This window comes from Manduca sexta, chromosome 3 (genome assembly GCF_014839805.1).
Source record: "Manduca sexta isolate Smith_Timp_Sample1 chromosome 3, JHU_Msex_v1.0, whole genome shotgun sequence".
Taxonomy (NCBI): Eukaryota; Metazoa; Arthropoda; class Insecta; order Lepidoptera; family Sphingidae; genus Manduca; species Manduca sexta.
In genome coordinates this window covers 7287050-7304258 of record NC_051117.1, presented here as the reverse complement: position 1 = coordinate 7304258, position 17209 = coordinate 7287050, and the positions used below count along the sequence as shown (strand labels likewise).

At 37.5% G+C, this 17209-nt stretch overlaps 1 protein-coding gene and 2 non-coding genes across 8 annotated transcripts in view; 1 reads left to right on the top strand and 2 right to left on the bottom strand.

Moving 5' to 3' along the window:
* Positions 1–17209, top strand: part of LOC115453254 (filamin-A) — a 108060-nt gene that overhangs the window by 43963 nt on the left and 46888 nt on the right. For 2 of the 6 annotated variants that reach the window (XM_037439175.1, XM_037439178.1), the window contains exons 2-3: positions 15271–15380; positions 15720–15770. In XM_037439175.1, the coding sequence (XP_037295072.1) occupies positions 15767–15770 (4 nt within the window). In that variant the 5' untranslated portion in view covers positions 15271–15380; positions 15720–15766. Of the gene's footprint in view, positions 1–14233; positions 14370–15270; positions 15381–15719; positions 15771–17209 lie in introns of those variants that run through there. The other 4 variants (XM_037439182.1, XM_037439187.1, XM_037439162.1 and 1 more) reach the window with 3 other exon arrangements.
* On the bottom strand, positions 6341–6413 carry Trnam-cau. The gene has a single exon. It is a non-coding gene; the product is annotated as a tRNA-Met (tRNA).
* On the bottom strand, positions 6498–6570 carry Trnam-cau. The gene has a single exon. It is a non-coding gene; the product is annotated as a tRNA-Met (tRNA).

The window sequence follows — 17209 nt, the reverse complement described above, 5'->3', positions numbered from 1 at the left end:
CGGTTCGTCACGCCGAAGTTCATGCATCTCTTTATGTTATTTAACAGTAAGTCCTTTCTTGTTTTCCAACGATTTTAATATAAGTTTTGTGTGTTATTTTCGCATGATGTGAATACGTGGTAAAAGCATATAAATGGTGTCATTTAGAGAAGATAGTCAATAGCGGAACACTTTTTACAAACCCATTTTGAATTAGCTTCTTGTGTAACCTCTTAAATTTTTATCATCATCATCATCATCAGCCTATATCTTTGTCCACTGCTGGACATAGGCCTCCTCAATATACGCCATTTTACCCTGTCTTCGGCCTGTCGCATCCTGTTCTTATCTGCGACGTTTCGCAGATCTTCTCCCGACCTAGCTGGAGGGCGTCCTACACTACGTTTGCCGAGCCGTGGTCTCCACTCAAGAACTCGTTTACCCCATCGGTTATCGGTTCTTCGACAGATATGCCCTGCCCACTGCCACTTCAGTTTGCTAATCCTGTGTGCTATGTCGATGACATTGGTTCTCTGACGAATGACCTCGTTACGAAGTTTATCCTTCAGAGAAACTCCGAGCATAGCACGTTCCATAGCTCGCTGAGCGACTTTGAGCTGGTGGACCAGCCGTACTGTGAGCGTCCACGTCTCGGCACCGTAGGTCATGACAGGTAGGACGCACTGGTTGAAAACCTTCGTTTTCAGACATTGTGGTAGAAGTGACGAGAAAACCCGACGCAGTTTGCCAAATGCGGCCCAGCCCAGCTGGATTCTCTTTTTAACCTCCCTCTCAAGGCTGTTTCTTCCTAATTGCAGAATCTGCCCAAGGTAGGTGTATTCCGAAACAACTTCGAGAAGGTGGCCATTGACAACGATAGGTCTTGGATCTAGGTGGTCATTGATCATAAGTTTTGTCTTATCCAGATTCATTGTTAGACCTATTCGCTGTGAGGCCGAAGCTAGGCTGTTTAGCATCTGTTGTAGTTCCTCCAGTGTTTCTGCCATTATCACTATGTCGTCTGCGAAACGCAAATGCGAGATGTACTCACCATTTATGTTAATGCCCATACCTTTCCAGTCCAGAGTCTTGAACAAATCCTCCAGTGCGCTTGTGAACAGTTTTGGGGAAATAACATCCCCTGTCTCACCCCTCTGCGCAGCTGAATGGGTCCCGACTGCTGGTTCTGTACTTGGACACACATAGTGGCAGATTTATACCAGACAGTCTCAGCACTTCGACATAGCGATAATCTACTTGACAACGCTGTAAGGATTCCAGGACAGCCCAGGTTTCGACAGAGTCGAAGGCCTTCTCATAGTCCACAAATGCCAAACACAGGGGCCGATTATACTCCTCGGATTTCTGTATAATCTGCCTCACTGTGTGTATGTGGTCTATGGTACTGTATCCTCCGCGAAACCCAGCCTGCTCCGGGGCTGAAACTCGTCGAGTCTCCTAGCGAGGCGATTCGTGATAACCCTGGAGAACAACTTATAGACGTGGCTCAGGAGTGAGATGGGCCTATAATTCTTTAGAAGGGTTTGATCCCCTCTTAAAGAAAAGAACCACCAGACTCCTACTCCACGCATTTGGAGTTCTCCCACAGTGTAGAACGGTGTTAAACAGCTTTTGTAGCTCCTGTATGACAGGAAGGCCACCTGCCTGCAGGAGCTCCGAAGTAACTCCGTCCCTCACCGGGGCTTTTCCATTTTAAGTTGTCTCAGAGCCAACACGATCTCGCCTTGGTCGATTTCTGGCAGATCGTCGCTGTAGTGGCGCGTCAGGGTGGCTCTGGGATCATGGTCGACATGCCGTGGATAAGGAGCATGTGCAGCGTATAATCGACCATAAAGTCCTCAATCTCGGCAAAAATCTCCGACTGTGACGAAACGGTTTTGCCCTTTTGTGTCGTTAACTTCGTCAGGTGGCTCCTTCTAAGCTGCTGAGCAAATACCTTAGACCCTCGGTTTCGCTCTATCGCTTCTTCAATGAGGCGTGTATTGAAGCTCCGAAGGTCTCGGCGTATCATTTTGCTATGCGCCTGTTAAGGTCTGACCTCTCTGACGAAGTAACTTGGGTGCTTTCGCGTCTATTTGCCATAAGCCGTAGAGTCTCATCCGAGAGTTTGGACTTTCTGCCTCTACGCTGCATTTTACAGATTTTGATGCCCTCTCCTTAAGCGCATCAACCAGATTGTGTAGGATCTCGTCAATATCTTCAGAGGGTGCCAATGCAGCGAATCTATTTCCGAGCATTCTCTGGAACTTTTCGGAACCCGCCATGATTTGGAGTGGATTAGGTCGGAGCGTGGACTTCATGAGACGGCTTCTTTCAAGCTTAATATCGATATTCAGAGAGCCTCGTACAAGTCGGTGATCGGATCCGGTATTAAACCTATTGATCACTGAGACATCTCTGAATATGTGCTTTTTGTCCGTCATGATGAAGTCGATCTCGTTCTTTGTCACAGTATCCGGACTTCGCCACGTCCACTTCCTCTGGGGTCCCTTTTTGAAGAATGAATTCATCAAAAGAGCCCTCTTTCTCAAGAAAGTTTACGAGCATTTGTCCTCTGTGATTCCGACATCCATAACCATGTGGTCCCACTCTGGATTCGCCGTGACTTTGGGTTCCCACTTTAGCGTTGAAGTCCCCATAACAACGTTGAAATGGGCCTTTGTGGTATTGTGCAAGGCTTTTGATATGTCCTCGTACATATCCTCCACGTCGTCGTCCGAATGTGTCGAAGTCGGTGCGTAGACCTGTATGATCTTCATGGTATATCGTTTAGATAACCGAAGAACCATATAAGCTACCCTGGTCGACACACTGGAAATTTCTTCAACGTTGTTAGTGAGGGCTCTATTGACGAGAAAGCCTACGCCACCCTGGGATATCCTATCGCCTTCGCGGTAGTATATAAGGTGGCCCGAGTCTAAGGTGATAGAGTCCTCTCCTCTCTACGGACTTCACACAACCCTAGGACATGCCACCTTATGTTCTCTAGCTCCGTCTCCAACTGTGCGAGATGTTCATCAAGCCGAAGACTTCTGCCGTTGTAGGTTGCCAGGGTCAGTTGAGATGGGCGGCCTATCGTAGCCCGGGGATTCTTCGCACCCCCTGCCCTGCCGTTACCGTGACCGCCGCCTTGGCCAGGAATAACAGGGCGACCGGGAACTGGGGCCATTTCCTATGATTCTGTATCATTGGAGGGTTTATGCCCATAATCGCCACGCTGGGCAAACGGGTTGGCGATCGCAGAGGCACAGTTCTTCGCACCGTTAATACTGCTGCCTGTCAACGGTCTGGGGGGCTGGCTGTGCCTAGTTGAGCTAGGTTATACCGCCTTTAGCCGGTTGGAGAAAGGAAAGGAATTTATATAAGGAGGGATAATTAGAAAGGAAGAGGGAAATGGAAGGGACAAGGATACTACTGTCACGGAAGATAAGGTTTGTGACACTAGTAGCTAGAGTAGTTCGGGGTCGCATACCCGTAGCAGACCCAATAAGTTATCGGACAGATAGTTTATGGATCCACCCTCTGAACGAAATTTTATATCGGTTAAAAACTATGCAGCATAATATTAAGATGAATAAAACTCCCCAAAATCTAAATAATCCGCAAATTCTCGGAACTCGAATCCACTCGCCATCAATCTGCCGCTCTAGAGATCTCTTATGTCGAGTTCTGCCGACAGCTGCGCTCTCCGTTGGCATCTCGCCCACCACCTCTGATCCATTGTAATTGACAGCCAAACTTCCCTACATTAATTAATTAATTGTTTCGAACCTAATAGCTTGTTTTACAATTGTACTTCACGTAATTTGTTTAGGTTATAAATTGGCAAATTAAGATCGTTTTGGCTTTGGTGAATTCCTGTTTGGCATGGCCATTTTGTTTAGATCATCTTGGTATGTTCAGCTGTCACTATATTTTTTACAACAACTATAAACAGTCTATGAATATCAGAGATAAATTTCTGTTAAAGAAACTTTAGGCCGTGTTCTGAAATGTAGATAAAGATTGACAAAATGAAGATTAGACCTTTACTAAGGACTACAGAGCCACAACGTGTCTAATTTAGTATTATAATTTTTTTCAAGCATCACGAAAAATCTATTAAAATTTTTCTAATTCACAAAACAAAAGGTTTAATAATTTACTCTCCGAAGTACCCTGCATCTATATAAATCTGTATTTCACGATAGCCTCGATTTACATCTGCCTTCTCCATTGCAAGTTTTCTAACAATGCCTCAAAACTAACCTAAAACATTTAATAAACACCATTTTAATGTCGCTCCTACACTCAATAAGTTGTCAATGTCTCACACTGACGCGTCACGTCAGATGTGACACAAACCAGTCAACAGCGTGTCATGTAACGTGACACCGCGGCGCCTCGAGCCGGCACGACGAAAATAACGCCGGCAAACTCAAATAAAATGTACCAAATTAATCGGGTTGAATGAACAGATTTTTGAGTGTTGGGGCATTGTTTCTTGCAACCTTCGACGCGGGCCAATGTGTCGAAATGTACGCACGACAAAATATTTTATGTACGCGCGAGTAAATAGGAAAAGTTTATTGTAGACGGGTGGCCAGTATTAGGGAAAATTTCAAAACTTTGAGGGATTTGAAAAAAAAAAACATTTGGGTTGTAAATTGGATGTAGCATAAATACTAATTAATACCAAAAAAAGGAAAACAAAACCCCTCATATACAATTATAAAGTTTGATTTCGCCCTACACAGCTGGCCTATCATAGGCCCTATCCAGGGATGAATTAGCCTCTTTTATTAAAGTAATAAGACCCTCAATGCAGTGAACTACTCTAAATCAAAATTTGATTGGAAATTTTTTAACTGTAACGGCTGGTAAAATAAATGTTCTATCGAAAAATATTATTATTCTTCTATGACATTTATTTAAATATAAACATTCCCAACCAGATTCAGCCAACCAAAACTGCAAACATATTATTCTCGAAGTTCCATTTTCTGAGCAAAACGGCCAAACAATTATAGCTTCTATTAAAAAAAATGTGTTCTCTATTCAATTAAAATCCGTAAAATCGAAAATAGCACAGTCCTAAATCCATAATGATTTATAAATCTACATTTTGAATCCACTGATCATTTATATTCACAAGTGAAATATGCGCTACTGCTCCGGTGGGACTTGCACGTCGCCTAATCATTTGAAATGTAGCTAGTGGATACAGATTTGAACGGAAAACTAATCTTAACATGTAGCTACTTTCCTGCGTTGATTTATTTAGAGCGAGTGCGATTTTTTGCGACGTGCTAATATAATGAAAAATGTGTTAGGATTTGCTTCTGAAAGTTTTAAATTATAACTGTTGAGTTGGTTTTTCATTGAATTTTTATTATTTGAGTGTCCAAGAACGTACTGCGTAGTTGGAATTCAGGACCCAAGACTTGTATCATGTAGTAACTGTAGTACTATACCAGTCAGTTTCATAGATATATCGTCTCCATAGTTTGTTTTGTTGGCGGTAGGATATATGTTATATGGATAGCGACTTACGTATACAAAGTGTTAAACCCCGCCATAGTGGGACACTTAAGTGTGTCGCGTTCCGGGATTAGATTGTATATATCTGGTTCTAGCAAGCCGGCATAATTGTGTCGACTACTGAGGGGTAATCATCTCTCGTCATTCGACATTCTATTAGAGCGAACACCACTTATTATCAGGTGCATTGGGATTAATTTGCAGTGCACGTATAAAAAAAAACAGAATTAATTTATCGATAAATAAGATGATAGCATTTATTCGAAATGTACAAAATACGAACCAATAGTCAGGAAACACATAAAAATAATAGAACTACATGCATAGTATCACGCCTTTATCCCATAGGGGTAGGCAGAGACTATAGATTGCCACTTTGCACGGTCCTGGCATACTTCTCGCGCTTCCTCAACCTTCAGTAATCCTTTCATGCATTCCCTCCGGTTCCGGGTACTTTTGACCTGGCCTTTACTGAGAATGTCAGATATCTGACATTCGAAGGTTCGGTGCGGTCGACCCCTACCGGCTCTACCATCCACATTCGCCTTATAAACCCTCTTTGTCAGTTTCTTATCATCCATCCTCTCCAAATGCCCAAATCACCTTAGCATAATAGAAATAAGATACTATAATAAAGGGTCGATGAACAAAAGCGGATGAAGAATCTATAATAAATTTTATGTTTACGCAAAAACCACGGTTTTCCTTTGAATTTAACGACATGTTGTTGTGTATTGACCGGGGTACATTCAGGATGCCAACTTCCGGAAATGATGCATCTTTCATATTTATAATGGTCTTAGCATTTTGCAAAATACTTTGCCTCGGGTGAGGATCGAACTCACGACCTTAAGATTATGAGACTTACGCGCTGCCTACTGCGCCACCGTGGCCTGTGAGCTGATAGCAAATTAGACAGTAATCAAGGAAATTGCCGGCGAGTCCGAAAAATATATGATCGGACTCTACAAAATACTTGCCCCGGGTGAGGATCGAACTCACGACCTTAAGATTATGAGACTTACGCGCTACCTACTGCGCCACCGAGGCTTGTGTCAAACCTACAAATTTAATACGATATTTAAATAAATTCAAAACACTTTCAAAACATTCTTAAATTGTATAACGATTGCCATGGAAACCATTGCTTAAATGAGGATTAAAGGCTCACAAACTTTGACATATATTTTATAGACACGAACGTCCATGTAAACTATTTGTTCAAAATCTGAACTAAAATAGCAACTAGAACGTCACTGTTATAACCTATTTATACACTTAAACAACAAATAATTTTACTTATTTGACTAATATTATTATTCAGATCCAGGTTTACACTTAGACTCGGGTTTTTATATTATGAGCGCCACTCCGTACGCAACCACAAGCTGTCAATATTGACAATACTAAAGTCAGTTTGAATGGATTACAGTTCAATTCAGTTGAACACAGTGAATGTTCAGAACGCCAAATCTAGTACATAGTACATATATAATATCGATGCTCACAAAAAGTTCAAAACAAAAGAAATCCTTGAGAATAATCCCAAAATTAGTCTTTGATGTTATTTTACATACATAAATCACTGCAATACAAACTAAACAATGTTTACGATGCAATAAATCATAGTTAATGCATTATTTATTGACAGATAGGTGAAGCATTATATTGTTTATAATAAATCAATGGAATAAAACATGGACGAATGTTTTATTGCTCAAATTCAAATTAAATTACTGTTTTACAAGTTTAACTTCGTGTTTTTTTTATATGTTCACGGCTAAGGTATTCCACTCCACCTGATTGTAAGTGGAGTGGGGTCCAATAGAATGTCGACTGACGAGAGATGATTACCCCTCGACAGTCGACACAATTATGCCGGCCTGTTGGAACCGGATATAGACTGATCCCGGAACTCAATACACATAAGCTGCCATGGTCGCTATCCGGGCGGATAAAAATATATCCTACCACCAGCAAATTTGGACAAGGTAGGTTAGTAGGGCTGAGTACCTTTGCATTGTCTATTTCTGCCGTTAAGCATGCGGTAGGCATTGTTGCCATAATTGTTGTAAAGATTGCTCTACTCATATATTAGTGTAAAAATGTAAGCCACGAAACCTAAAAGCCAGTTATTGATCCAGTAGTTACACTGCCTACAATGTTCTCCAAACTGGAGTTTTTCAAGAATTCCGCCATGGTATTCCCTGCCTCTCGTGAGAGGCGACTGAAAGGGGGCTATTGGGGGTCGAGGCCGCGTAGCGAGGAATACACGGCTTCATTTCGACAAATGGTGCCGAAAGGAGAGGACCTCTGAGCTCCAAAGGAGATGAGACCATTGTGCTGAGACGGGTCAGGCGATTTCGGAACTCTGCATCCTCCGGAACCGTTTCACATGCGCAGAAGCAGGTCACTGCAGGTTTTAGTCGATATGACGGCATAATTGGTAGGGAGCCAACCTAGAGGGCATCTAAATGTCCTCTTGATCGGAAGGCCGGTTCTTCCGTTCCCTATAACATGGATTTTTACTGTGGGAGAAAAAAAGGCATAGACCTTGCGATGGTATCTACTCAGGTGGACTCTCACATATGATAGACCTACCACCAGTATATAGTTTATTATGCCTTTTGAAATAAGACTTGAAAGACGTTATTTACAATAGTAACCTTTCAATAATTTGTGTTTGAATTTCAACTTGTCCACGCTTGTATGCTATCTGTCCTATTGTTTAATTATGTGTCGTGAGCATATCTATATGGACGGGCGTACAGACAGATGTTCAGCCTCTGTTTAACCATTAATATGTCGGCGCATTTGTTAGTTATTGCTCCGATTTAATGATTGCATTATGTAGAAGAGAATTATTTAAATTAATTAGTTGCAGTTAAAGACGTATTAACTACAACTAATTAATTTAAATAAACAAGCGGCGATAGCCTAGTTAGGTGTGGAACGGACTGCCAAGACGAATGTCTGCAGGTTCAAATCCCAAGGGCACACACCTCTGACTTTTCTAAAATCATGTGTGTATTCTTTGTGAATTTATCGTTCGCTTTAACGGTGAAGGAAAACATCGTGAGGAAACCTGCACATCTGAGAAGTTCTCTATAGGAATTTCGAAGGTGTGTGAAGTCTACCAATCCGCACTAGGCCAGCGTGGTGGCCTAAGGCCTAATCCCTCTCAGTAGTAGAGGAGGCTCGTGTTCAGCAGTGGGCAAGTATATAATACAGGGCTGATATTATTATTATTATATTATACTAGCTTCCGCCCGCAGCTTCGCCCGCGTGGATTTCGGACTTCAAAAATGGAGCCGGTCGCGAACGTTCGAGAATGTTCGTTTACGAAGCTACTCGCTAGGTGATTCGCTAGCCTTTAGGTGCCAAGCAAGCCGCCTGCCTGTGCGTTCGCGACCTTATTAAAATTAAGACCTTACAAAAATAATCCTTATAGCATGATTCAGTATTCACGCATGATGGCTTATTATTAGCGTATTTCATGTATAACTTTGGTGTTTCTATACCGATTTCTATGATTCTTTTTTATAGAATATTTAATAATGTAAACTTTTTTAATTAGGGATGACTGAGAGTGTTTTAAACGTAAGAGTAGACAAATACAATGAGAAAGCTTCGAACTGCTAAGCTATCGGGAGTTACACGTGTTATTGTGAGTCAACTATAAAAGATAGATAATGCTGCCGCGGGATATTTTTTCCATAATTTTAAGGAGAACATTTCCGTCATACATGATTTCTGTGTAGCTTTAACCATTAAGGTTGCACACGCGACGGAAGCTTAAAAAATGGAGTAACTTCTCCCGTTTTCCCAACATTTCCCTTCACTGCTTTGCTCCTATTAATTGTAGCTTGATGAAAAGTATACTATAACCAGCACAGGAGTATGACAAATAATTGTACCAAGTTTCGTTAAAATCCGTCGAGTAGTTTTGTTTCTATAATGGTTATACAGACAGACAGACAAAAATTTTACTAATTGCATTTTTGGCATCAGTATCAATCCCTAATCACCCCCTGATAGTTATTTTGGAAATATATTTCATGTACAGAATTGACCTCTCTACAGATTTATTATAAGTATAGAAGAAGATAGAAGGTTATAAGTATAGATACAGACGTATTGATATTGGTAATTTTTTTGGTGTTTTTGCACACCAGTAAATAATTCTACATGGCGATGTAGAGACTATATTTTATAAAAAAATATCCCGCGACAGAAAAGAGAGGTGTTATAAATTTAAAGTATCTATATCTGTCTGTCTGTGGTATCGTAGCTCTCAAACAAATGGACCGATTTTGATGCGTTTTTTTCTTTCCAAAACGACTAAATTAATAAAAGAAAAAGATTCTTTCTTTTTTGAAAACTGTACTGCCCTGTGGGGAAAACAAAGTATGTTTTATTATAATTAAATTTAATTAATTATCGCTTCTTGGCATTTTAGCTATGATTAAAATGTATTGTGGTTAAGTTTATTGGAAAAATCGCTTCCACGATGCGCATGCCAATAGAAGCTAGTAATGAACGAATTAGCTTTTAAAATGATTGTGTACCTGTGAAGATTAAATCTGGTAATATTCAATTAATATTATAAACAGGACAAGTTTGTGAGTTTGTTTAGGTTCTAATCACTGGATCTAACATATCAAATGGGCAGATATTAATTACTTCTTAGTGTTTTACTTTTTATTCGGCGAAAATATAAAGTATGACTTTAACCTCGGATAAACTTTATGCCGTACGCGGAACAGTGGTCAAGAGCTAGTCATAAATATTTGCGCAATCGAAACACTCAAACAGTTGGAACACTCTTATTCAATCTCATCACAAGTGGAACACACACGGCGAGTGCACACTTTCATAGAAGTGCTACAAATATACATACTTCAAATCTTTTATACATCTATTTGTAAGTGTGTTAGACTTCAAGACACTGTGAGCTCATTAAGCGTAAATCGAAACGTCAATAGAAAAAAAAATAAACACCATTGTATAATAATTGTAAAATGTAACATTGGCTTTGCGGATGACCAACACCTCAGTCCACTTCGTGACCACTAAACCGCAGTCTTCGAAACTTCGGGATTAAAATATTAAAACCGCGATAAAATCCGTAAAATAGTTTTATTTTAAAGTAATTGATGATCAAAATTGGACAAGAATTAAAACAATTCATTTACATTCTTCAACAGGCACATAAAATCAATGCTATTTAATGGAATGTCTATACAATTATGCGCAGTAATTTAGGTATCGAGTGGATTCTATATATAATAGTTTGTTCCTCTAGACGTTGAGCATGCAAACATGCACATCTTTCTGATTGCAAAAATCGACTTTAAAGACAATAAAAGTATAGGGATCAAGCCGGCTTGTTAATTTCTGATTAGATTTAACTATTGAGTCTCAAAGAATAATTTTATGTAATTATTTACATCATGTTAGTAAAATATTTATCATAAATATTTATTTACCTTTACAAACATATATGTCGGATGAACAAGATTATTAAAATTACTGGAAAAAGACAGGAGGAAGAAATTGCCTACAGTTTTTACAAATATTCCTATTTTCATTAAAATGTCTGTCTTAAAGGTATGGGCTGTTTTAAGTGTAAAGGAGTTTATATGCATACAAACATCAGGGCCCTTATTCTGTATGATAGTGTAAACGCGTAACGCGGCCGTGTCATGTTATCTTCGAGAAATGTGTGTGGAATGGTATTCTGTAAGCCAAATTTCTATAGTCCTAAACATGACGCGTTGTGTTACGTGCTTGTTACGCACTGTTAAACTAACGTGCGGGATAGAGAATAAGGCCCCTTGGGGCCTTAAGGTTAGGTTAAGGTAGAGATTGTTGACTTCGCATTACTAAACAAACATGAAAAATATGTGCCCCGGGTGAGGATCGACTTAAGATTATGAGACTTACGCGCTGCCTACTGCGCCACCGAGGCTCGTATGTGTGGGTAACAAATTAGACAGTAACATAATTATCAGCGAGTCCAAATTATACAAGGAAGGAATTGGATTCAACAAAAATCTTCCCCGGGTGAGGTTCGAACTCACGACCTCTATTATGAGACTTATGCGCTGCCTACTGCGCCACCGAGGCCTATATGTGCGGATACTAACTTGGACAGCTTTCTACAAAATTACTTGAAAGTCCAAAGGATATAACATGGATGCCGAGAATAACCTATCAAATAAGTCATTCGTAAACTTGATAAAACAATCAGCTCTGAGTGGTCCATTTTGAATCGAAAAGAGAACGAAATGGTTATTGAAATCGGCGGATCGGTTATTTTCTCTCTACGTCAACTGACAATACAGTTGGTACTAAATTTGGCGCCATTTCTATTCACCCATTATGAATGCGTAAACATGTTTATTCCTTTAAAACGGTTTTATATAGAAGAGCATTAAAGCCACGAACTTTATGCGATAGTGAACTAGTAATGGCGTTATCCTTTTCAATCTTTGTTTTATATCATGTCTAACCTTTTTTAACTATTGAGATATACTATTAATGAAAACCTGCGCTATAAAAATTGCGTTTTATGTTTTTCCAAGTGCAAACATACGTGGAGAACGAGAGAAATTTGTTTAAAATAATTCATATTTACGTATAGAAATAGCTTTCCTTCATACATTCAATTATACGGATTTACGATTATCCGAATGACTTACGACAACAATTAATGCTATTAATCGAGTCTTTAATGTATTGTTAAATGTATTTTTTCATTTCCATTCTTGTTTGTAAGTATATATCAACAACAAATATTAGTGTATAAGATAAAAAATTTAAAAAGCGGATATATTTCGTAGAATTTAGTATTTCCTAAACAAACTATTTTGTTTTCGTAAAGAGATAAAACAACATTTTTATGTAACGTTTACGTTTTTATACATTTATTAAATATATTAAGGCAGGCAGGCGCGTATTCTGTGTTATATCGTATAGGCGAATTATTACAGCGAAGTATTGCTATGCTAAAAAGAGCATTTATTTGATACACGTTACGTATTAAAGGCTGTTAGTTAATAAAATAAAATTATATGATATAAATCGAGAGATACAAATAACATCTTTGGGATTGTGTTATTTCAAAAATATGTATAATAGTAACCAGTCTGCTTTTTTAAATTATTTTATGTGCTGATATTATACGCTATTTGTTTCTATACTCCCTGAATTAAGCCGGCGATTGTCTGTCAGTGTTAAGAAGTAGATGACTCCAAAGAAAATTTAACAAGATTAATTTATTAAAAGCATTCACCAACTCAATATAAACTACGTATAAAATAATAAATCGCATTAATATATGACATCAGTTGTCAAGCCACTATTAAAATTTAATAGCTATTGGCAACGTACAAACCTATCTATTATTTGCGATAGAGACCTTGGGGGGTCGTCCACCCATTCCAAACTCTAAAACCGTCCCTGACTGTTTTCTCCGTTCCAAGAATTTTAATCTTCAGCGCAGCAGCTGTGGTAACAATAACATAGTATTTTTGTTTCATTTTCGCTTGTACACGTAATGTGGCTCGGTGGGTAAACTGGTTGAGAAACGTGGGGTCTCGAGTTCTTTCTGATAGGATTTATTGATATTTCTTTAGGCTGTGTTGTAGAAATGATACAAAATTCTTGCCCCGGGTGTGGATCGAACTCAAGACCTTAAAAACAAAACATTTTTTAGATTTTCTAGAGAATAGTTGTGAGAGTTGTCACTTACGATCGATTAGCTAGCGACAAATTGTTATGTCCACCGTTATGATGATAAAATATGGAATACTTTGTCGGATTTATGGTTGGGATTTTAGCGATTTCCATTATTTGATTATATGTAATTTATCAATTTTATGTCAATATTTTTTACAGTACTTATTTAAGTTTCTAGAAGTGGCTGTTTTCTTTAAGAGTGGGAATATAAATGAATCATTTCTACGTAGGTGCTTGAATACATCAATTTTCGTGGTTTTGAATGAATGTATGTATATTTACATGCGAGTGAGGATATCCATTATGCTTTCAACATTTTCACTCAGCGGCAAACGCTGTCCGGAAATACGCGAAAGCTCCGACTGTGTTTTATAATTATACCGCGGATTCTCGATACTAATATTAATAAAATCGAGCAAAAACGACGATAATTTGTAAAATTTCAATTTGTTTTTTGAATTGATTATAAATCAATACTGCAAAGTATTGTGATTTATAAAAAAAATGAATTTTGTGTGAACGTAAACTATACCCGAAATACTGAAATCTAGGATCTTATACAGTATAATATTATTAAATGCACTTTGAAATTTTGAAAGTCTTAACCATGATATCTATAATAATTTATTTGAATAATAAATTAAAAAGCTCTAGCTACTAGCGTCATCTTGCGGTGAATAGCGAAACTAAAATGATTTTAACCAATTCTGTACAGCGCCATCTGTTGACATTTTTCTGCAACTATTCAAATTTCTTACAGAGATGCGAACCATTGCTGAAACTGAAAGCTTTCAGATTGCCAACATAACTTTGCGATTGAAAGCAGCGCTGTCATCGCATGAATGTACTGAAAATGCTAGTTCCGAATAACGCCACCGGTAAATGACGTGCGACCGTCGTAAGTTAGCGGATGCCGACGTTTGCACAGATATAACTAGATTAAAGATATTTACGTTTGCGTCTCACCAGTGTGAACTTGGGGTAGACGAAAATAGTTCAGGTTTGACATATGAACGAAGGAAACATGTAGTTTTTATTTTGAATATCGCTGGCGAATTTTATTTTATGTTAAGAATTTACGTGTAGTTTGACAAAATGGATACAGGGTAACTATCTCTCGCAGTTTTCGTTTGCACTTTGCTCTTGTTTCACAAAAGTCACGCATTTGCAATGTTTTGATTCGTCATAACCTCTCATTGTGTTTTTTTGGCGTTTATCCTTTTGATTTTATTGATTCTCGTTTAATGTACAACATTTACAGTTTATAATAAAACTGCTGCTATCCAGGTATACACTTTGAACCGCTTTTAGTGCAAAATAATTGAGATGATAAAGTTCGAATATGTTTGAAGTTGCTTCTCATAAGTTTTTATACTTCGTCGAGTATTTAAGACACAAACTACTTTAGAACTATGTCGTTATACGCATAGTACGTCTTTGTAAGTGGCAATACATTGGCGTTTTATTAAAAAACTAAATATAACTTTACAGTGAAGCCAAAAATAAAAAAAAATATAAATAGGTACACTACTATTTCTTATCTCACTTCATCAAATGATTGCACACTTTTTTATGGCATTCCAGCGCTAAATGCGTTATGAAAAAAACTTTTACATGTAGTTAGAGTTTGAGATTTATTTCAGAATGAAAGAAGGCTAAGTAGCCATAGCATGGATTCAATATATCCATAATTTATAAAAAAATAGGTAATTACTTATTGTAGAAAATTTACACTTAAGTTAATATGGACCTAGTGTTTGCAGCTTAAAAAATCTGAAATTTTAACATCTTCATAAATGACATGACAGAACTTAAAAGAAACGATCTCAAACGCTGTAACACAATTATCGACGTAAAAAGTAATGCAATTTAAGTTATGAAAATATTTTGGGGCTCTTTTATAGAAACCTTCTTTAACGCATAAGTGTCTACTTTCTGTCCTATCTCCGTATATTCTTACGCAATGGAAAAGCAAATTAATTTAAATATTATTTATTTTGATTACAGAGGCAGCAGCACTAGGCTGGGCGAGCAGCAACCTCATTGGTACATAGATTCTGCGTACGCGTCCTCCCTTAAAGTCTCCCTGCGACTCCCCACCAGACAGTTTTTAGAAGGTAAGTCAAAGACTGATTCTGGGCCTACGTTATGGTCTCAATCTAAAAGATTTGTATAAAGATTTGTACCATTGGCTATGGTGTTGGAAAATCGGCTATTGGAAAAAAAGTATCATCTGAGGTGCGGATAAATTAATAAGAATGGGTACAATCGGCAATCAGTATTTTTAATCTTCCATTGCTTGACACTGTGTATTATAATTAATGGAAAAACTAATACCTACTTATACGTAACACATAATAAATTGGTATCAAAATTAATAAATTAGAAAATCAAATCTACAAAAGAACGCGGAAAGATATAAAATGGTATAGCTTTCATTAAACTCCCATTTTCAGACTTTTATCAACCGTGGTATCGACTGAGCGATATAAGGAGAGACATTATGGGTATGGTAGTTTGAACCCCACATCCCGATTTCGTGTCAAAGATTACAAAACATCTTTGACTGTATCAAATCCATCTTGATATTTTGTGCACTTTTTGTAATTCACATGTACCATACGTTTTTTGTTTTAATTTGTGTATTCGTCTTGTCCCTGTTGTAATATTCGCTTTATTGTTTCTTTGATTCCTTTGTTCGTATAAAAAAAAACGTGTTTATATTTTTATAATTGTAATAAGCGCCATCTGTTGGACTTCTTTGAAATCACGTAAATAATTTGTAACATTACTTAGTCACTAGAGTAACCTTGAGTTAATTCAACTACCTGACACTAGATGTCGCTATTTTAAATAATTGGTATAGATTAAATTTCTGTATCATATATTGTAGATTTTTTTCTAGTTAGAGTTTATGATTATATATTATTATTTGCTTCATTTAAATACAATTTAATCATGTTTCGAATTGTCGGTAGTCAGTCTTCCGTCATCCAAATAAATTCAAATACATCGAGTTTAGTATCTCAGTTTGTTTTAACCGTTTAAAAATCTTGACTCTACTTAACCACAGGTCTTTACTAGTTTTTAATCAGATTCCAAGAACGCCTCTCCCAGTCAACTAGTCCCCGTCAATTGCTAACACTATCTTTAAAATCGAGTTTTAATGAATCCATCGCGTCGTGTCGTATCAACCAAGCGACGGCACATAAAACGCACAGTTAATACACGTGTCAAAAGCCAGACAGACGAAAATATTTGTGATTTGACCCTTATCTGAATATAAACACGTCTAAAAAATAACACTTGTACAAAAATTTATGTTATCCAAATATATTATAATCTTGTGTGACGCAAAAATATTTTGTTTTATGCGAACAGGTGTCGTTTTTATAATAATGTTTTAAATATAGCGTGCAACGGAAAGCGTAGCTGTTTCAATAGTTTTAATATTATTTGATATAGCCATTGGATTTATTAGATTCTTTTTTACATAGTTTTATAGTCAGTTGTCATGTACCGAATTTTTGGGAAGGCAATGTATTCCGTAAGTCAATGTTGACTTACCAATAAAGACTAATTACAATGACAAGTTAAACTTAATATTATTGTCCTTGTTTTCTCTTCGTAGATTAAGATATTGTGTGCAATTTATTTAAATTAGAGTAAGTTATGGCAATTATTATATTACAGTGTACATTCTTTTAACCTTGTAATGCGTAGATGTTTATGATTATTTAAAAATAAAATAAAATTAATATAATAAAATGCTTTGTTCATCACGTAGGCGAACATAGTTGCACTTATGATAAGTCAAGGTACATGAGAATATTTAATTATTACCTAGATAAAGTCGCTTATATAAAGTAAAGACAATTTCATTTTAATAGTCGTATTGACAACCGCGAGTGAAACTGCATAAAACTTAAAAATGACTTAACCAATG